The sequence below is a fragment of the Sinohyriopsis cumingii genome, chromosome 11 (genome assembly GCF_028554795.1).
Source record: "Sinohyriopsis cumingii isolate HCF-2022 chromosome 11, ASM2855479v2, whole genome shotgun sequence".
NCBI classification, from domain to species: domain Eukaryota; kingdom Metazoa; phylum Mollusca; class Bivalvia; order Unionida; family Unionidae; genus Sinohyriopsis; species Sinohyriopsis cumingii.
In genome coordinates this window covers 27,439,685-27,462,222 of record NC_142971.1, presented here as the reverse complement: position 1 = coordinate 27,462,222, position 22,538 = coordinate 27,439,685, and the positions used below count along the sequence as shown (strand labels likewise).

Genomic DNA, 22,538 nt, shown 5'->3' with positions numbered 1-22,538 from the left:
GGGATCAGAGTGACTAGACCTCCCCAGAAGAAGGAAGGGAACACATACACTTTCCTTCGGGCAGTTTTTGTTCAATTTTTAATAGTTCAAGAACTCAGACTAGTGCCCAAAAGCCACATATGCAACCAGGACAGTATGTAACACACAAGGATTGGTAACTCCAGAGATATGCCATATGTCACCTATTATCTTTTGATATGCAGATGTGGTTTCCAATAGTTGGTTGAGTCATAGAATCAATGGCACCTCAGGGGTGAATTTGCTATCAGGCTAGAAATGCAGCTGTGTTTACCTAGTTAAAGAGTGAAGTTAGCTGTAACAGTGATCAGTTTATATTTTTTTCCTTTCCTATTTGAAAATGTTACAACTATCAGTGCCAAATGAAACCAACTTTCCTCCTCCATTCTGATATACATGTAATGTTTTTGTCATTTTATGACAGTGATAAGGATAATGTTATGACAAAGATCTTTTTACCACTCATAAATTAACCATGATTTTAAATTTGTAGCAATATATTTTTTAATGTACTGGGAGTGTATATATATATATATATATATATATATATATATATATATATGTGTGTGTGTGTGTGTGTGTGTGTGTGTGTGTATTTTATTAATGTATCATATATACATATTTTATAAAGTTGTTCACAAAAAATAATTTGATGTAAGTATCTAATGTAAATTAAAAATTCAGTTTTTACCATGTTTTCACTATTTTTCTAAAATGTCAAAATATAATATACTAGTCCACTCTCATATCTTTTGATAATGAAGCCAGATACCTTTATTTCTTATGTTAGTACTAAAATATTGGAGCAGTGTGGTTTACAAAATATTACTGTGAATGAGTTTCTGTGGCCTGCTCATCAAATCCACATTATAGTATTATATTGTACTGGGAAATAAGGGACAGATGATAATAGGTCAGCCAGGTAGGTAGTTTCTAAATCCTCCTGTTTGTTAGTCTCAGATGCAGTTAATAGTTCCATGTTGTGACTGAACCATATTTGGGACCTTATCATTTGCAGGCAGCCAAACATGAATATATGTAGAGTATTCCATGACACAAAATGGAAGATAAACAGGAAATGTCCCACAAAGAAATTATGAAGCACATAACGTGACTCTGAGATTTGTTAATTTTAAAAGTTGTGCCAGCATTACACTAGCATATTTGTAAATTTATACAGAGTTATCACCATTCACATGTCAGCAGACAATCATATCAGGCCTCTATTTTGCCAAGTGCGGTTAGATGATGGAAATCCCTTGTGCAGATTGACTCCATAGAAATGTTCTTCCAAGGCAGATTGACTCCATAGAAATGTTCTTTCAACTGACCACAGATTTAGGTACCTTCATGTCATTTTTTAAAATCCACTTTTAAATTGTGCAAAATCGACTTTTTATACTGTATAAAATGAACATCCCATGTGTCCCTATGTTGCAACTTTTACAGCAGTGTGATTATACTCATTTATGAGGGAGGTATTCATTGAAGATTATGATGGTGATAATAAACAATTTTCCATTCTTATGAAACTAATAAAGATTAAGTGCAAATGAGCATTGGCAAAACAGCAAATAATGTATTTATTTCAGTGTTTCACAGGACACCTGATAATGAGCATGCCTCCTGCTGGTATTCTTGGTGCGATGGATGAAGAAACACTGATTGAAGCAGAGATTGCTCAGCAGCTTGAGTATATTAATCTAGATGATAATTTGGAAGACTTCAGAGACATAGATGCTGAAAACAATGGCAAAGCTGGTGGAAATGATGCAGAGGTTTGATAGCTGCAATATTTTATTTTCTTCAACATTTAGTATCCTTCTCAAAATGTGAAATTTTATACCAGTAAATGAATTATGTCCAAATGTATGTTCAGGGTTCAAGCTATACTTTAATTTTAGTGAGAAGTTACTTCTCCTTTTGAACAGAACAGGGAGAAGTGGATGCAAAAGCAATAAACGCAATATATATATATATATATATATATATATATATATATATATATATATATATACACACGCACAGTGTGACCCCGCTATAACACGGTAGTTGGGAACCATAAAACCCGACCATGTTATATACCAAACCGTGTTTATGCAACCAAGTCAATTAACTGAAGACAATGTACCCCACCCCCAACAACAAAAATTGTGTGTGGGTGGATGGGGGTAATAAATGCAGACGGTAAAATACATGCTTTGTCGGCACAGTTACCATCTTAAATTGATGCATATTAAATGAGAAATACACCTGTAGTGAAAACAGAGAAGATATAATATAATAGTTTACTTTATTTAGAGAACCATGAATTGGTACATATACGTAAATCCTGTTTATATATAAATGCCTAATGTATTGCAAGACTAGAGTATCAACACCGTGTACTCACCTGCTAACCTCATCATATACATTGAATCCACAATACAAGTGATTCCACCGAAAATATACACATACACAGCTTTAAAATATTGATTAATTTTGTAACAGGTCATATTGGTCTGAATTCAGAACACAATCACGTAACGAATGACAAAACACATTTACTTTAAAGTACGTTCCAAGTCGGTAAAAGTTAGTTTGCGTTTTAAGCTGCCATTGGTAGCGTTCATAAACATAATTTTTTTTCCCTACAAAAAGGAAACTTTCAAAGCACAATTAACGTGTTCCAGTCACATTGGAAAATGTAAAAATCCATCAGATTCCATCATTTTTATTTAAGTTTGGTACTGACTTCCTTTGAAGAAAAGTTCTTTGCTGTTGTTGAAAGATTGTAGTTGGCTTTCTTTGTTGAAGGGTGTATGCGCTATTGAAGTCACCGCTAAAGGACAGCTTTGGAGAACTAAATGAATACCCATTTCTTATTGTGGCGGCAACATCAAATAATTGTATTGCATGATTGAGACTGGTATTTTTAACATTTGCTGAGTACGTTTTCATAACAGTCGGTGCTACAAAGGTAATCTGTTTCCTTTGAAATTTCAGCAAACTATTTTATCTGGGTACATTTTTAAACAGGAATTTTCTGTCATTTAGACTATTCTAGTTACTGTCCCTCCATGCCTACTGAATAAACCAATAAGTAAGATGAATTTTTGTTTGTTTGTTTGTTTGTTTTATTTTTACATTTGTGGTAGCAGTGTGATGCTGCCTTCCACGCATGTGTCTGAAAATTAACAAAGGGTCAACGGACGATAGAGACGCAGGTGTTCTGATGACAGGGATTATTACAGAAAACGTGAGTTTTCTGAAGGATTTAATTCTGAGTGAAAAGAAGAGGAATTTTACTTACCATCCACATACAAATGTCAGTCTTTGTAAATATATTAATTACTAGTGAGTGGCCGAAAATCCGATGAAAGATAGATTACGAGACACTGCCTCATCTGGTTGATCTTCGTTACCAGAAATGTCAACAACAAAAAAGCGGATATTTCAGAACATACAGAACTCATGCTAGATGCAAAGATAAGCGGATTATGATATAACAATGCATTGTTTAGATGGTTTGTCAGTTTGGACAAAGAATTTGTTTATGTAACGATAGATAAAGTTCAGTGCATTTTATATCCAGTTTGCGGCTTCCTTTCATGGGGTCTCTGAATTTCTGCTCTCCAAACCAATGGTTGTATACAAAAAAAAACAAAAAAAGAAACAGCCAACAATGTCACCAATAAATAAAAAAGCCACATGGTATGTTTTGCAGCCAGTAAGGAAAAACAATCCAAGTTTGCGACATTGGCGAAGACCTACGCGATCCCAGAATAAATTTTTATGCGTTTTTTTTTCTTTCTTACTTTTAAGAAGAAAAAAATACTTTTTCATGTTCAAGAAAAATGCATATAAAATTTCAGGAGCCAAGCCACGATCGTCTTGTATTATTCATACGCGATCTCTTCCCCAAAACGATAAGCAACTTTTTACGGTTTTTTTCATACTTTTTAAGATTTTTTTTTTGTGCACAAGAAAAATACATGTATATGAAATTTCAGGAGCCACGCCTGTGTTATATCCGAATTCACGTTATAACAGAGCGTGCTATAGCGGGGTCACACTCTCTCTCTCTCTCTCTCTCTCACTCTATATATATATATATATATATATATATATATATATATATATATATATATATATATATATATATATATATATATATATATATGTGTTATTTGAATTATGCTCTCTATTTCCCAGTATTCATATTTGCATTTAACATCGGATTTAAGAAATACTTTACTTTCAAGTAGAAATTGTCTGAGTTATTTTGGCCATATTAGTTCAAAAGAGAATCATAGAAATGACCTGGTAACAAATTTTAACAGAATAACCAATTACATTATTGTAATTGCAAGTTAGTACAAAAAATGCTTATTCAACTACCCTTAACCACTGTTTTAAAAAATACTTTCTTAAAGTTTACAATATTGGCACTTTGAAAGATTTCTAAATGTGTTTGAAACAATTCCTGTACATGAGGGCAAATGCACACTTGTCTTCAGATCATTCTGTTTGTGCTAATTTCTTTGTTGGGGATAAAATAGTACTGTAACTATTTATATATAACACACTAAAATGCATAAAATTACTGACATAGCTCCTTTATAGTTGGTATATAATCTAAACCCTTCTTTCCAACTGAATCAACACAGATTTGTGAGAGCATCTACTCTTAGAAGGAGGGGTTTTCATAATGTAACCACTCACTTTATATACAGCTTTGTTACAACACTCCATTGATAGGATTGCAAATTTATGTTTTATTTATATGTCTACATACTTGTAGTAATTTTAGGCATTGGTTAAATACTATCTGCATTGCTGCTTTTTTCCATATTTTCACAAATATGAGTCAAGTCAGAAAACAAGTTTGATCTTACAATGCTTCTTGCAAATTCCATAACATAACATTGTCCCCTACATTTCTGACCTACATAATTGCATTTTAAAGTTAAATCTTGAATAACATATTACATGTACCTAGGCTTTGCTTTCTATGAATTATATATTTTTCTGAATATATTTGCCTGATGATTTACGAAAACAACAGACAATCTAATAAACTGATGTATTGATGTCTGCCATTATTTCCCTGTTACTGGTTGACTTGCAATTTCAGACAAATTTTATGACAAAATAGTGTACAAGAGGCACTTAAAATATCCAAATCACCGATTCTGTTTTTAAAACATAAATTGCTATTGACATATTATTGTTAAACCTTTGAAACGCTTGTTTGTATGTTTTTTATCATCAGTGGATAACATGTGGAAATTGGGAAGTGATAGTTGCTGACTTACTTGGGAAAGGGTTAGTGGTCACTCTGCTATCAAAACACATGCCTGTAAATGTGCTATAGTTTTTTTGTCAGCGTAACTGATATCAAAACTAGGCCTAGCTACTGATGGCTTGATGAATACATTTTGGTACAACACAACACTAGAACTAACCTGGATAAGATGAGGGGCACATCTCAGAAAGTATGGACAGCCAATTTACGTCTAAATAAATTGCAGGGAGAAGTCATTTTCACTTTCCTAACAGAAGAAGGTGAAGTTTACATTTTTTAGGCTTCTTAGTCGCCCACTTCGCTTGGTAGCGTGACCCCTGATGTTCTAGTTATTTAATGATAAATTTATTTCCACCATGTGCTTAGTGACAAGGAAGCTGTTTCATTTATATTTTCCTTGGATGAATAGAATGTCTGTAAAATGAAGTAGGAGTGGGTGAAAGTAGGGGAACTATTTGTATGGTTCCCCCTGTTGTCTCAGACATGTAGTATAGATCCAATGTACCTGACAGCATGTCATAAGAGGTGACTAATAGATGCAGCCTTTTTGCCTGGGGTGCATCCTATGATAATGTTGCAGCCAAGAAGATATTGGAGGTTGAGTGTAGCTTTAGAAAGATTGGACATCATATTTTTAAGATTTTCCCCCTTTTTATGGTTTGATCTTTGTTTTGTGTGTACCTTTCTGGGGATTACAAAACTTCCTTGATACTTTATAGCCAGAATTTTTGGTAATATGCTATTAAACTATATATACCAGAGTAAAACCTACTCAGTTTTTATAGGATGTGGAATTAAAATAAAGTCAAGTGAAATAGCTAGGTAATGATTCCTTGGTATTAAAGAGAATAAAATGCTTTTAAGAGCAGGTGCTTGTTTGCAGAGAAATAACCAATTTATCATTATACTAGAAAGTAGTATGAATATTTTTCCTATTAATTGTATAACAGTATGAAAATTCTGGGATATTAACTTTAATAGCTTGAGCTGGTAACCATACTTTCAGGTTAATAAGCATCTGTCATATTTTTACTAATTAGTTATAGTCTTTTTGAATCAAGTTAATACAAAGAAAAGACGCTTTCTCACTAAATCATTTTGATAAGTAGCAGAACTTTTTAGAACAGTCCATATGTTCCTTTCATAAAAGATATCACTGTTTCAAGACTTTACTTTGTCATAATTGATCCTTTAAACATGTTTTTTAATTGGCAGTTTCAGTATATTCCACAAGAAGTACATGATTACATACATCGGCTTCAGGATCAAACTTCCAAGTTTGAAAAGGATCTGCGGGAATGTGATGAGCTCCTGCAAAATACAGTGACCAAAAGTAAGATATATGCATGAAAGCTTAAAATGGCACATATATATATATATTCTAATATATGCTATAATATAGACTGTACCTGGAAAAATGTCAGTGAACTAGAATTGGCACCTTGTGGAGATATAAAGATGTATTTGAAAAACTTTTTCATTATTTTTTTACCAGGTGCTGTTGACAAGGTCATGAAACTTGAGCAGTTTTTTTAATTATTTTGAAAACTTCTATGCATCCTGCTGCTAGAAAACTACTTTGATTTCAGTGGCTCTTGAATCTTTGTTCTTCTGATGATTTCTTTCCTTATGAGTCAAATGTTAAAAAATCTTCTCACTGGAATCTATGCTGTAAAGAAAAATAATTATTATACATGAACTTGACTTGTACACCATATATCTTAATCTAGGAACTGTGGTGGCCTGGTCTATTCTACGTTGAAAGATTGTGGGATTCTCACATATATCTGAAATATTACATAGAAAATTAACCAAATGCACAAATTTGTTTATTATATTTTAAAGTCTTAACTTTACATTATTATTAAATCGATCCTGCATTCAGAAAATTCCTTAGTTTTTTTTAAATAAATGAAGATCCCTCCCCTTACTTTTCAGTTCTAGAGGTGTCAGCATAGACAGTTTTTTCTAGAGGCAATGAAGTTTGCTCACAAGCTCCATTGTCTTTGCTAGACCTAACAATGACATGAAAAGAATCTGCCCTTTGGCCAGAGTTTTGTCTCCTCCTCTGTCAAGAGCTTGGTCCAGAGTTCCAGTTCCAGCATATGCTGACATGCTAATCAAGATAGACCAACTGGCATTCAACTGTTAGCATGGTCTGGTTGAGTGGCTTATATCATTCTAATCATAAACAGAGACACATCAAGCATGGGAATGGTAAAACCTCAATAAGCACCTCAGATATTCTCTTTTTGCATGGTGCAATTAGTGAGCAGTTCTGCATATTACATATCCCATAACTCGCTCCAGCACAAGGAACTTGACAAGGTTATAGACAATAAGATGGCCCTCTACAATCATTGAATCTGATCTCATGATGTCAGTAACAAAGACAATCTTGCCTATTTTATCAAATTATGGACCCACTTATATTTATCAATATCAGAGCACTGGCACTGATAGAGATCAGTCTACCCATGATAGTGCCACAAATGATAAAGTTGTGGAGGATAAAATGGCCCTGTTTCATCATGATTGGACTAAGACTGATTGATGGGCCCGCTTATGCTGTTTAGTATCTCATATAGTTTTGCAATGAACCCAGCTCACTTGATGGTCACTTTAGTATCACAGTACCCAGTTGACAGTGAAACAGTACTGCAGATCCAATACATTTTGAAAGCCATGGTTCTCAAAAATCAGTGTGGATAAAGGCAGAGAGAATGGGATTGTTTCTACATAAATTTCTACCTATCATCAGACATAAATTTTATGGTTAATACCACATCTAATTCAGATATGCCTGAGGGGATGGCTTTTGATGATCTAACATCACATATTCTGGGAAGAGACATCAGTCAGTGGAGACATACTGTATAGTACCATGGCACTTTATACCACTCTGTTGACAGTTTAGTGCCTTTGTGCTCAGTTGCTATTATATATGACAGATCCCAGTAGGCCTGGTACCTCATGGATCTGACTTGGTTCAAGGCCATCACCAACAAAGCTAGCTTCAGTTCTTGCAAAAATTGCCTTTCAGACTGAGAGTTCCTCCTGAAAAGAATATTTCTTCTGGTGAAATATGCATTGAAATCATTCAACAAGGGTGTCAATTCTTTATAAAAACTGTCTCGCAACTTGAGAATTCCATTGCCAACAGGGTTTACTCAGTGCAGCAGTGGACCTCTTTGTCCTAGGTCACCCATATTTGAGGCTTGTACAAATGACACCATTGTCCCAATGGAGGCCAAAACTTTGATCCTTTGGAGCAAACAATACCAGTCTCTGTGAATATGAGGTCACAGCTCAACAAATGAGAGAACCTCACTTGGCTTACATCAGGTACAACCTTTGAAGTTGACAGTTTGTATACACAACAGTACATTGATCTCTGGTGCACATCTCCTTCCATCATTCGAGGAGGCCAGTGGATAGTGGTTCACTCAGGACCATTTATTGCATATCAGTATCCTAGCAATGAAAGTCATAGTGAAATCACTTTGTTGGTGGCAGGAAAGTTACATGCAAAGGGCATTCACATCATAATTGACAACTTCACTGTGGTGAATTATATCACTAGGCAAGGGGGAATCCCCAGATATCTGCATTCTTGTTTTCAGATTTTCTAAGACAGCGTTATCAGCGACAAAATCCATGTACAAGTGAATCATGTTCCAAGGAGACTAAACATATTAGTGGTCTCATTATCTTTAAGAATTAAATCACACAAATAAATTAGTCTCTTCATCACCTGATTTTTCAGTTGCATAAGTAGCTATTGAGATTGACCAGTAGTGGATCTGTTTGCAGTAAGGTGAATTGTGAAATTCCTGAACTTTGTTTTATAGTTCTGGTAAAGAAAGCCATTGGCAGCTGACACTCTTTCCATAGATTGGAACAGCTTGGACATGTATAATGAACCTCTAACATCTCTGATTCCAATGAGTGTTGCAAAAGCAAGAGAATTGGAGTATCACATATCACATCATCCTAATTGATCCGCTCAAATGGGTAAAGTCATGGATAAATGACTTGAGAAATCTGGCAGCAGAAACTGCAAAACAATGAAGATATTTCCTTATCTGCTCAAGCAACCACAACTGCAGGCATTACACACAACTGCAGGCATTACACCAGAATCCAGGGCAGTTGAACATGTGTGGCAAGCCCGTAAAAACAAACTGTTGTCACAACAAGTGATGGAGAGAATAACTCAAGCAAGAACACATTTCTCTGCTTAAGTCATCAGTAACTCAAATAGCTAACTTTCTACTTTGGCTCTTTGAAGAGAAACAGATCCAAGCACTATAAATAGTTACTGTTTCATAATCTCTGATATGCTGCATCACCATGGAATAGAGGATATTAAAAAATCTGATCTTCTATCAAATTTTGATTCACACACCCAAAGGTGCTGGCACTGTTCCAAAAGTGGAATCTATCACAAAAGCTAACTTGAATGAATTATGCACTGTTTGTTCTTGAGAGTTTCATTGATTTAATTCTCACGTTAAACCTGTTTCCTAATTGTATTAGCTACAGCAGGCAGAATCAGCATAATACAGGCATTGTAGGTTGATCTAACCTACTTACAGTTCTGATAGGATGGGTGAGTGTCATTCATCACAGCCCTTGCTTTCATTGCCAGGAACATGCTCCTGCTCATGGGTAATTGGTCTTTTGTGGACAAATCTCTTTCTAGCCTGGAACCTTCAATTTTATTTTATCTACAGGACCCATTGAGAGCTCTGATGTGGTATCTGAAAAGAACTGAGCCATTGCAAAGAGATTCCATCTGTTCTTACCTCAGAGAGAGAGAGAGAGAAATGATGCTATCTCAGCACAGGCTGTTTCATCCTGGACAAGATGGGTTATCCATTTTGTATATAGAGGATTAACCAATATCAGACAAACTTGCTATGTGTTGTAGGTGATGAAGTTAGGGCAGTCAGAACAAGTATTGCATTTAAGCAAAGTTGTCCCTTAACTGACTTTATACCATCCATGTGATGGAGGTTGGAGTAAACCTTCTCAGACTTTTACCTCATAGATTTTTCATCTCAGCTTACAGAGACTTATGTTTCAGCCAGGTTATTAGTGTATAAGCTGCCTTATATACTTTAGGGGATTAGAGATGGCCTCTCCAAGGTAAGGAGATTTAACTCCCTCCACCTCTTATCTATTCTCTAAATAAAGGTATTATGATCAGGTAATGTATGTGAAGAAAGAAGAACAAAAATTTGCTAGTAAAATATTTTTCTTCAGTAATACTTATTTGATCATAATATGCATATCCTCTCTTTGCCTAACTACACTTGCATCCTAATAGGAGAGTATGCATTCCACTTCAGTAACTGAAATAAGCACAGGATTTGGCACCAATCCCTTTATCAAGGGGAGATCACTGTCTTACTGTCACATGTGTGACCAGACAGTATTTAGCTGCCTATAAATTGTAGCTGGATTTGTCAGGTAGTGGTAATATTCTTAAGCTATTATGATCAGGTATGTATTATTGAAGAAACATATTTTGCTAGACATATTAACTTAACTCAAATGATAAAGAAGAGAATAGTCAAGATAATTTTATAGGTTATGATAAATAATTGGAATGTTAATATTTCAATGACCATTTCAGCAAAAAACTCATTTGTGATGAAGTGTGGATGAGAGGATAACAAGAAATCTTAGTACACTATATGTGAGAAGTTAGATTACCAAATTAATCGTTTTTTTTTAAAACTTTTAAGTTAAAGACAACAGGGAGGAAAGTAAGCTATTAAGCATAATGAATAATGCTGGAAAATGATTTGTTGATGCAGGCCACAAAAGTGACAATTGTGTTGAAAATAATATTATGTTCATATGATATAACATGCATAAAGTTGTTTACAAAATTACTTTATTATAGTATGTGGTAAACTGCTTATTTGAAATTTAGACCTGAATGTGAATTTTTAAACCATCAAACCAAAAACAATCCTTTTGAGGGCTGAGACCGCCATAATGTACATGTAACATAAAGAACCGTGGAATTTTTATTTATTTTTTAAATGTATGCAAATAACAAAGGATGCAAAGAAATGTTACACTTGAATAATTTGTGTGTGTATGTGTGATTTGGATTTTTAATGTAGCTTTAACCATTTTCGAGTCATATCGCTATGATGTCTGCAGTGTGGCAGTTTATAGTGATGTCTAGCACTGGGACATCATGTCGCAGACATGTAGCATGATGTCCCACCCAGTCACATTATCCTGACACCAGGCCGACCGGTCCTAACCCTAACCTCGTAATGCTGAGCACCAATCGAGGAAGCTGTTAGTACCATTTTTGTAAGTCTTTGATATGACTAGGCCGGGGATCGAACCCACGACCTCCCACATCCAAGGTGGACGCTCTAACCACTAGGCCACCAGAGCGGTAATTGTGTAGTACAGGTGTAAATACCTTCATCATACAATGTTGCTGTTGAGAAATTAATATGCATTGCTAGTTTCCCATAGCACCTGACCTAACTGTTACATCGAGCAAAGAGCAACTGAAACTGCAACACCTCAGGTTCATATGATATAATATGCATAAAGTTTTTTACAAAATAACTACAACATAGGAAGCTATACACAAAGGCAGTTTTTGTTGTTGTTGTTGTTGTTGTTTTACGGTTTAACGTAATTTTTCAGCACACGATAGGCCATACATGGCAGCCAGTATTAATGGTGGAGGAAGAACCTGGGAAAACCCCGGAAAGAACCACCGACCCATGAGAATGTACTGACAACCTCTCTCACATACCCACATTAGCCGAATCCGAGACTCGAACCCACACAGACAGTGAGATGGCAGTGATCCGTAAAGGATAGCACTTTAGACCAATCGGTCACTCGGGGGCCCCCACAAAGGCAGTTGATGGGATGGTTGTGGAAAATGTAAAAAATATGATCACTAAATATACAACCCATATCTCCAAGAATTCTTTTGCAAGTGATGCTAAGAATGATGACCCATATATTCATACAGTCGAAAACTATATTCCGTTGCCGGCACAAGTCACGTGACCCCATTCCTGAGTCTGTTTGGCCCCAGAGGGTCAACAAGACCCATTCACCCAAATATCATTGCACTAGCACAAATAGATTTAGCATTTCATGAGTTAGGAAAAAGGATAATATTCTTAAAGTAAAAGCATAAAAGAGTAAGCCTAGATAATGAAAAATCAGAAAAATTTAACATCATCAGGAAATGTTATTTATAAGCTTGTAATTCGTTTCCCCATTTCTTGGGAGTTTTTCCCGCCCAAATTAATATGCTTGATAGGTTCAGGGGACTCAATTGTTCTATGAGAACAAATATTGCACTAACATAGTAAAGAAATTTTCTTTCCTTCTCTCAAAGGTGATAATTTGGCTTTGCTGTCATATGAAGACCACAAATTTATGGAGAGATTAGCAGGAGAGAGTGGTATGGATATAGAGCAATACAAGAAAAAGGTATAAAAAAGAAAGAATATATTGCGGTATTACTGTTAACCAGAATATTTAACCATTATTAAAATTTTCATGAATTCAGTTAACTCATATGTGATTCTGCTGGTAATAGGAAAAAGTACAATTTTTAAGGCCATACACCATTTTAGAATTTAAATCTGTTACTTTTGAAAATGGAAGATATTTGAAAAATAATTATTTAATAAAGATGGAATTTGTATGCATTTTATCCACATATTATCAAAACCAGTGGGAACCATAGACCTGCCAACCCTTATGATTTTGCCATAAGTCTTACGAAAATGACCCCTAAAATACTGACTTATGGAACAAAAGGAAAACTATGGAAACATGAAAGTTGCAGTAAAATCCAGATAATACACTCATCCATGTTTTATTTGGATCTGGGTTTCATATTTGCTTTTCTGGAATTATTCAGGGAACCAGACTAACTTTACAGTAGTACCTTAGACACTTTAAACTGCACATATTTTCTATGCAGAGCATTTGCATGATTAAACTGTTGATTATAGAATTTTTAAAAATGGTGTCCAGCTAATGATACATTTTAAGGGGGCAGTCTGCAGATATTATGAAGTTCTGAGAGTGGAGGGTGTAAGGAGAAATTGTTTACATTTGCAACATGCACAATGGAGAGAATGTTGGTTAGATCATTTTCCAATACTATTTTTAGCTGGCCAAACCTATTCCAAAGTGCATCTGCTATGGTCATGCACATTTGATGTTGGGCAACTCGAGTGACCTACACATCTTACATGAATAGAAAATTTGTCAGTATAGATAGTTGCATTTAGTAATAAACAGTAATATGCCAGCCTACGAGTATCCGAGTTGAACAATAGGTTTACCTCAAGTATTTTTAACAATGGGTATCTATTGCTTTATGTTAGTGCATAGTGACTCTCATCTTAACTCTGCCCCCCCCCCCCACTGCCTGGTAATAACTAATCCAGTAATAAACAAGTTAACTTGTCTGACTAGCAGCTAACAATGAACAAATGGTCATATTCCTCAAAGACTTGCCTCTCTCTTTCTCTCTCTCTTTTAATGGCCAGTTCCTACAGTACCATCAGCTCTATGTAACTCATGTAGCTTCTTGGATAGGGCTTGGGATTTGATTACTTTAGGCCTTGATGATGTGTTCATCTGTGTTTTTGATGTAACTAGTATCCATCCATCCACTATGAAACTAATTATATACTTAAAAGATATTTGTAAGCCTTCATGTTTTCCTGATGAGTCAGCTATTTTTAACAATGGGTATCTGTTGCTTTATGTTACTGCATAGTGACTTATCTTAGCATCTAGTGTAATATACGGTTATATTATTGAGGGGAATATGTCAAATAAATTGATAAGTTACACTTTGTTCTAATTAAATCCATTAAAATTCACAATGCTTGATGAGTTAAATCAATCTATATGATAAATCCATGAATTCAAAGAATTATTGGTCACATACCAGTATAAAAATAGATTAGAATGATCCAATTCACAGTATCCCATAGTACATGAACTCCATGTCTTACAAATAACCAGTGAAAGTCAAGTCCATGTTTTTATAATTCACAGGATCCAATAAATGTCATCATCTAATGTCATCTGGTACAAAGACCAAGAATTCACCCTCATTGTCTGTTAAAGCTCTGAAATCCTCCTTCGTTGTCTAGTGATCATTAATATTATTCAACTCCATTTCCTCTGCTTCACTGTCATATGTAGGTGCTTATGTAGAGACATAGCTTGGGTTCTGTTTGTGACACTTTGGTTATACAGTCTGAAAATATGTTAAAGGCTGCAACTGAACATGTGTCATTTGTGCAGCAAGATCACAAGGGAGTTCAAATAACCACCCTGTTACTTGTCACTGAGCAAATATCAAACTTGTGGCTCAATCACAGGGTTGTCACAGGGGAAATTTAATTTACCCATAATATTTTCAAATTGTTAAAATCCAAATAACTGTAGATACAAGTATTGTACAATGAATACAGTGATGAAATAAACACAGTGCATACCATATATGCATTTCTGAATGGGAATAGGGGTGTGAAAACATACAAATATTTTGAATTGACAGTATTTTTGTGTGCTGCAAACATCTTGAGTTTCTTACATTACCCCTTGATTTATGAATTATTTTTATATGTTGCACTTATAATACATCCATAACACCATGCAAATTGAATTTTCAGTAAAACATGTCAACTTAGAAGCAAGTATATATGGTACATACAATTTTTATGATTGGTTCATTGGTAGTGTACATATTATATGATGTTCTTTGTGCAATAAAGGCTATGTATAACACTGTTATTAGGAGCTGATAGGTCATTCTCTGAGCTATGCAAGACCTCAGAACTATTATTCAATAATTGAATCTTTTAACTCAATATTTGAATATTTGGCTGTGCTTTTGGCCCCCCCCCCCCCCAATTTGTCAAAGAAATGGTAATATTTTGATACATAATCATACAATAGATAGTAATACTACTACTAATAATAATAATAATGATGACTTTTTTAAAAGAAGAAACTCATTTGGTCAACTGACCAATCTTACATGAGGTCTTCTGCAATGACATTTGTACAGATTTGTATATAATGCTTATTTCTACAAGATGAGGTGTCTTTAGACAACATATGCTGTTAAAAACTTGACAATTGTTTTACTGCTACAATAAAATATGTACAAGGCTTCAAGGATGAGTACGTACAGGATTCATACAGATAGTAGTAGCGAACATGTGTAAAACATTATAGGTGAGTACATGATAACAGTGTTGTAAAATTTGGGTTGATTATGACAAAATACTGATGTTTTGACTGTAAATGAAATAAGTTCCACCCATTTTGACATAAATGCATAAGGTTTATCAAAACTTATGGACAGTGGATTATTCATTATGTTTTTTGTTGTTCTGAAAGCTATATTAATGGTACAAGGTACAAAAATGTTCATCCATGTAAAAGGTCCTGATTGTGTTTACTTGAAAATGAAGTTTCCCTGTTGTTTGTTTTGTTGGCCAGGGAAATAAACTGTACTACTAGTTCAAACATATTACTCGGAGTTACACTAATTGTGATTTACACTGCATCCAGAGTGCATTTATGCATCCTGGATCTTGCATCAAGTGACAATACCTGTGTCAGAGTGGCAGTTATTAAGGAAGCAATCACAAATTGTGGGATTATAATTAAAGACAAAGCTCCTTTATTCTATTTTGTTGACTGCATATGTTGGTTTATATTGACAAATAACCAGGTGGTGTCATTTGCTTCACCACAGTTCAGTACTATGTCATACTGTGTGAAATTATTTAGTGGAACCATTAATCAACTGAGAGACAAAAGAAATTAAACCAAGCATGCCATCTGTAGCCATTGTCAAGGATACTGATGAATTAATCAAATGAAGGATTTGAATTGATGTTCATATACGGTAAATAGTTCTTTCACCTGAAGGATTTAAATTACTGTTCATATACAGTAAAAAGATAGTTCTTTCAACTGAAGGATTTAAATCGCTGTTCATATACAGTAAAAAGATAGTTCAGTCAGTTGAAGGATTTAAATTGCTGTTCGTATACAGTTAAAGATACTTCAGTCAACTGAAGGATTTAAATCGCTGTTCATATACAGTAAAAAGATAGTTCTTTCAACTGAAGGATTTAAATCGCTGTTCATATACAGTAAAAAGATAGTTCAGTCAGTTGAAGGATTTAAATTGCTGTTCGTATACAGTTAAAGATAGTTCAGTCAACTGAAGGATTTAAATTGCTGTTCATATACAGTAAAAAGATAGTTCAGTCAGTTGAAGGATTTAAATTGCTGTTCGTATACAGTTAAAAGATAGTTCTTTCAACTGAAGGATTTAAATCGCGTTCATATACAGTAAAAATATACTTAAGTCAACTGAACTATTTGAATTGATGTTCATATACAGTAAATAGTTCTTTCAACTGAAGGATTTAAATCGCTGTTCATATACAGTAAAAAGATAGCTGAAGGATTTGAGTTGCTGTTCATATACAGTAAAAAGACAGTTCAGTCCGCTGAAGGATTTGAGTTGCTGTTCGTGTACAGTAAAAAGATAGTTCAGTCAGTTGAAGGATTTGAATTGATGTTCATATACATTAAAAAGATAGTTCAGTCTGCTGAAGGATTTGAGTTGCTGTTCATTTACAGTAAACAAGTAGTTCACACAAAAATGCTCTGGCCTCTCTATCATAAAATGTGCCTCAGCTCCAAATCTTACTTGAAAATATTCTGACCAATCTGAAGGCAGCATTTGTCATTTTTAAATAAGATTTCCAAATCTAGAGTAACATGTTACTCAATGTGTTAAGTAAAATTTCATGATGGAGATGCTTAAGGTTATAGGATCAGTAAACACCTGTTTGCTTAATGGAACACATAGGAAATTTACTGTTTACTAAAAAATAATAGCTATTTTACTCACAAAGTCTCTTTAAAATTAGTATTAAAAATTGAGTGCCATGCACTTTTGATGTAAAATTGAATACTGTGTTCTGAGAACCACCTAATAAATAGTCCTGTCTGGATGAAAATTATTGGAATCTGTTTAAATTCAGCTATCCTGTCCAAAAAATGTTCTAAATTTGACTAGCATGAGTGGGTAAAGAAAAGTAATCTATTTGTATACAAAAATATAAAAATATAGTCCCATTATAGTTTTTTTTTTGTCCAGTTGAAATTGTTTGAGCCCATCTAGATAATATTCTGAATTGCATATTATCCCAGCTTCTGGAAGATTTGGAGAAGGAGGTGCACTTACCAATTAATGAAGACGAATACCTATTTACTGAGGAGCTAAGTGGGATGGAAGCAGAGAATGAGACCTCCCATGGGGAAATCATATCAACTAATTCTAGCCCAGTATTGATGCCGCTAACACAGGCTGAGGGTTAGTGTAGTGCTTTGTGCATTTATCTGCATATCAGAGGTCAGGTATACCAAAAATCCATATATTTTCTTAGGATCAATTTTTGTGATTATGAGAAAAATGAAATTGTTGCCATTACAATTATTAAAATGGCAGCAACATGTTTGATTGTATTTTTTGCAGAAAATAGAGAAATTTTCCATAAACTTGTCTGAATCAGTAAAAAAATTTTTATGGGGGGGGTAATATTTAATCAAGGATAAGAGAGTAAAATGTTTTATATAAGAAGGGACTGAACGTAAAATTTTGCTTTCATTTTATTCCTACACAAAAACAGATCTACATAGTGCCCATTTTACACCTTACCTTCATCTTAGAAATATATTTGTGCAGAAAATATTCACACAAGTAAAATGATTTAGGATATAATATCTGCTTGCAAGTTGGTAGTTTTTATAGAAACGGGTTAATTTTGTATTTCATGTGGACATAATAGAGAAATTTAGCATTTAGTGAATATGTTTCACAAGAATTGTTATATAATATATATGTTATGTAACTTATATAGAATAAGATTAATTGGTTTATGATTATTGGATTTGATTGTTTATTTTCATTTCTATTTATTTTAGATAGTTTATTCTGTTTTCCGAAAGTAATTTTTGTATCTTTACAATAACAAAATTCTTAAGGACCATTGTTTCAAGTACTACAACTGAGTACAGCACAGAGCTTATACCCCCAATGTTACATGCAAAAGGTCATATTTACCAAATCATCTGAATAAGACTGAATCTTGAAAGGTATTGGTCTTAAACATCATTGGGTTCCATTAAAACCAGATAATATCAACATTTCATCACATTATGAGCCTTGTAATTTTTTTCCTCAAACTGAGATACCCTGCCATTTTCCACATATCTATGAATTAATTGTATGTTGATTGAAGACATCCATGGGTTAATCGATTTCAGTGGAAAGCTGGCACACAAGATTTGAAGATGTCACCATTGTAAACATAAGACGCTAACACCATTATATGTCAGACTGTCTTCAGCCCAAGTTTGTTCTTCAATGTATATTCCAGTGCTTTGGCTGATCACCAATATTAACACAAGTCTTATTTTTATCTAATGCATGCTTTTCTTCTCAGAACTGTTTAAGAAAATCTGGCCTGCCTCTCTCCATTCATTCTGGAATCAATTTCTGTGCCTCATGCAAATGTTTTTTTGTTAGATTAGTAACTAATGGAAATTGTCGAATGTATCGCATCACTACTTTTGGAGCACTGTGGAAAATTATGAGCAGCTTCATTGACCGTATTAAGGGGTGGCACTTCTTAATTCTAAAGTGAATATTTGAATGTCATTAAAACCTAACATCTTGATTATTTCAAAGAATGGTTAATGTTAGATAGCAATTTTAACAAATCATTTCCCTCCTTCCAAACTTTAGTTAGATTTGATAAATGGTGAAATTTATTATAAATGGCAGCATTGGGGCTTTATGGAAATCTATGAAAACTGGAGTCTTTTGTGAAAAGATCATAGTGAAAAGATCATAAATTACCAACTCAGAAAAAGACACTTCTTTATATCTGAAAAAATTTCCTGGCCTTGAGGGGAAAAGAGTAAGTGAATAAAAAGAGGTAAATAAAAACTGCATCTTCCCTGGCCACATGATGTAAGATTTGAGGAGACTATCTATCATGGAAGGCCATTTCAGGCAGTGGGGGCATCTTGATTTGGTCCAGACTGTTTATGTCTGTATGGAGAAGCTTGTTAGCAGGATTATGCAAAACTTATTCAACATATACAAATGAAATTTTGTAGGCATATTTGTATCCATACATAAAGGACTTGATTATATTTTTAGACACATTTTTAATACATTTTGGGGTAAGCATTTTTCAACTCCTTGGACTTTTTGTCAAAAGACTTTGTTAATATGATTTATCAAAACCATACGAGGTAGGCAAGTGAAATTTGATAGACATATTTATATTCATATGTAGATGACTCGATTACATTTTCATACCAATATAGCATGAAAACACAAACTCAGATCTAGATCTTATCAGAAATTTATGAACCTTGTGCATTAATATACCACTTTACATATGAACTAGTTTTCCTGCTTTCTTTATAGAAATAGGAGTAAATTTGTGTGTACACATATTTGATTCAGATGCAGATGTAACAGAGAATAAGGAAATTTTGCCATTGGGTACAAATCATGCGCAATTCAGAAAGGATTTCAAGAAAGCCATCAAAATTCAGATGGAAGAAATTGATAGGAAGCACAGAGAACGTGAAGAAAGGCTCCAGAGAGTAATTATATTCACACTTTTTTGGACATATTATGTGTCATGTCTTTATGTATTTTATTGTGTCCTTTTATCAGTTTTCTTTGTAGCCTGAACACTGTCAACATTAATTAATAAAGGGCAATGATGCTTCATGAGATTAAGCAGGTTTGGGATCTCAGATGCAGCCTTGCTACAGTCCCAGTGGGAGGGGATGATTGTGTTAAATTGAACTATTACAGTCCCTGTGGAAGGGGATGATTGTGTCAGTAAGAAATTGCTACAGTCCCAGTGGAAGGGAATGATTGTGTTAAAATTAAACTGTTACAGTCCCAGTGGAAGGTGATGATTATGTCAATAAGAAATTGATACAGTCCCAGTGGAAGGGTATGATTGTATTAATAATTACTACAGTCCCATTGGAAGGGGATGATTGTGTTAAAATTAAACTGCTACAGTCCCAGTGGAAGGGAATGATTGTGTCAATAACAAATTGTGACAGTCCTAGTGGAAGGGGATGATTGTGTCAATTATTGCAGTCCCAGTAAAAAAGGATGATTGTGTCAAAATGAATTAAAATGTTTGGATGTTAGTATTGAGGGTGCCTTCCTTCTCTGGTACAGATTTTGTTTGCTTGATTTCATGTTCTAATGTATGATATAACTTTATCTCAGACTCAGAATGGAAGTTTAGAATTTTTGTTGTGGCTTTGCCAGGCTTTATTATTGATATATGTGTACACCATTCCCACGTTAGTTGAAAAGCGAGACATCGCAGTAACTTTTCCAACAGTGGCACCAGAAATGATAATAGGGGCAACAATTATGTTTTGGTTAAATTTTTTATTTGTACATATTTCCTAAAACCCTCTAATCATACTTGGCTTAAGTCATTAGGAGTCGAAGAAGATTGATTCTTTGGCATGTGCACTTGGGGTGAAGGGCCTGGTCATAGCAAATTTGTGTCAAATCTTGGTTAAAGTTTTTTTATTTGCTAATATATCCTAAATCCATGATTGATTCTCATCATAATTGGTATTAATAAATATGAAGCTTAGACAGTTCATTCTGTGACATAGTTTTCTAACTTCTGTGGCCTTGGGGTCAAGGTCACAGTCATAAAAAATTTGCATTAAAGTTTTGATTAAAGTTTTTTTTACTTTACTTATAATTCCTAAAGCCCATAATGGACTTTTTTGTTCATATTTCTGATGAGCAATTATGAAGCTAAGACAGTTAATTCAGTAAAATGCATGCTTGATTGTTTGAGCTTGGTGTTAAGTATACAACCAAAGAAAACTTTTGTTAAAATTATGGTTAAAGCTTCTTTTATTTGTCATTTTTCTTAAACACCTTGTTGGATTTTCTTCAAACTTGGGATGAACCATTATGAAGCTTACACAACTCATTCTGCAACACATGCTTTCATCATTTTATCTCAGAGTCATATAAATTTTATGTTAAGGTTATGTCCATTGTTTTCATTTCATTATATTTCCTAAACCCTTTAAATACTTATGTTCATACATTATTATCAATACCGCTTTAATGGGAAGCAAGACAAAGCAATCACTTTTCTGATAGCTGAGGTGAAAGTGGCTACAGTGAAAAGAGTTATGGTTTTTGTTAAAATTTTATTTTTGCATATATTTCCTTCACCTCTAAACCACTTGATAGATTATCATCATACTTTGCACAAATCATTATGAAGCTTAGAAACTTCTTCTATAACATGTCACTTGTGTTAAGGTCTTAGATTAATTCTTTTGTGCTAAACTGTTTGATTCTCATTATATTTGGCTTTAATCTAAGACAATACATTCTATAACTTGCTCATTTGATGATGAGGTTATGGTCACTGTCATTTGCATTAAGGTTTTGATTTTTTAAAATCATTTGCTTATCTTTCTAAACTCATAGATGGCATTTATTGCATACTTGGGATTAATCTTTGTGAAACTAAGAGGCTTGAATTATTTTAATGTACGTTTGTCCTTTTGACCTTGGGGTCAAAGTCACAGTCATATAAAATTTGTATTTGGTTTTGGATACGGTTTCTTTGTATTTGAGATCAATCATCATCAAGCTTAGACACACACTGTCACCCTTTTAATCTTGGAGTCAAGCTTAGAGTCATACAAAATTTGCATCAAGCTTTGGGTTAAAATTGTTTTCCTTTCTTTATATTTTCTAAACCCTTTGATGAATTTTGTTGATATGTTAGATAAATTCTTAAAAAGCTAAGAATTCATTCTGTGACATACTTGCTCAATCTTTTGACCTTCTAGTTAAGGTCACATATTTAAAGCAATTATTTCATCTTGGACTCAACACGCTGGCCCAGGCCTTCTTGTGGTAAACATCTTTAGCATACAGACTTAAATAACATGAAACTACTGTTAGAATGATTATTTGCCCTTGTGTATAAGGAACAATACATTTTAAAAAAATAATTTCATATGTAAGGGAAGATATGTGGCCAGATTTTTGAGGTATTTTTAAAATGTAACC

The 22,538-nt window shown here is 34.0% G+C and overlaps 1 protein-coding gene across 4 annotated transcripts in view; it reads left to right on the top strand.

Annotated features, from left to right (window-relative positions):
- The window catches only part of LOC149787815 (leucine-rich repeat- and IQ domain-containing protein 1-like), a 160,288-nt gene that overhangs the window by 5,703 nt on the left and 132,047 nt on the right, over positions 1 to 22,538 (top strand). For all 4 annotated transcript variants that reach the window (XR_016424108.1, XM_089974026.1, XM_089974028.1 and 1 more), the window contains exons 2-6: positions 1,611 to 1,796; positions 6,521 to 6,638; positions 12,705 to 12,799; positions 17,582 to 17,744; positions 19,911 to 20,053. Coding sequence is in view for 3 of the 4 variants with exons in the window: in XM_089974026.1 (XP_089830152.1) it covers positions 1,611 to 1,796; positions 6,521 to 6,638; positions 12,705 to 12,799; positions 17,582 to 17,744; positions 19,911 to 20,053 (705 nt within the window). In the remaining variant the exon portion in view is untranslated. The remainder of the gene's footprint in view (positions 1 to 1,610; positions 1,797 to 6,520; positions 6,639 to 12,704; positions 12,800 to 17,581; positions 17,745 to 19,910; positions 20,054 to 22,538) is intronic.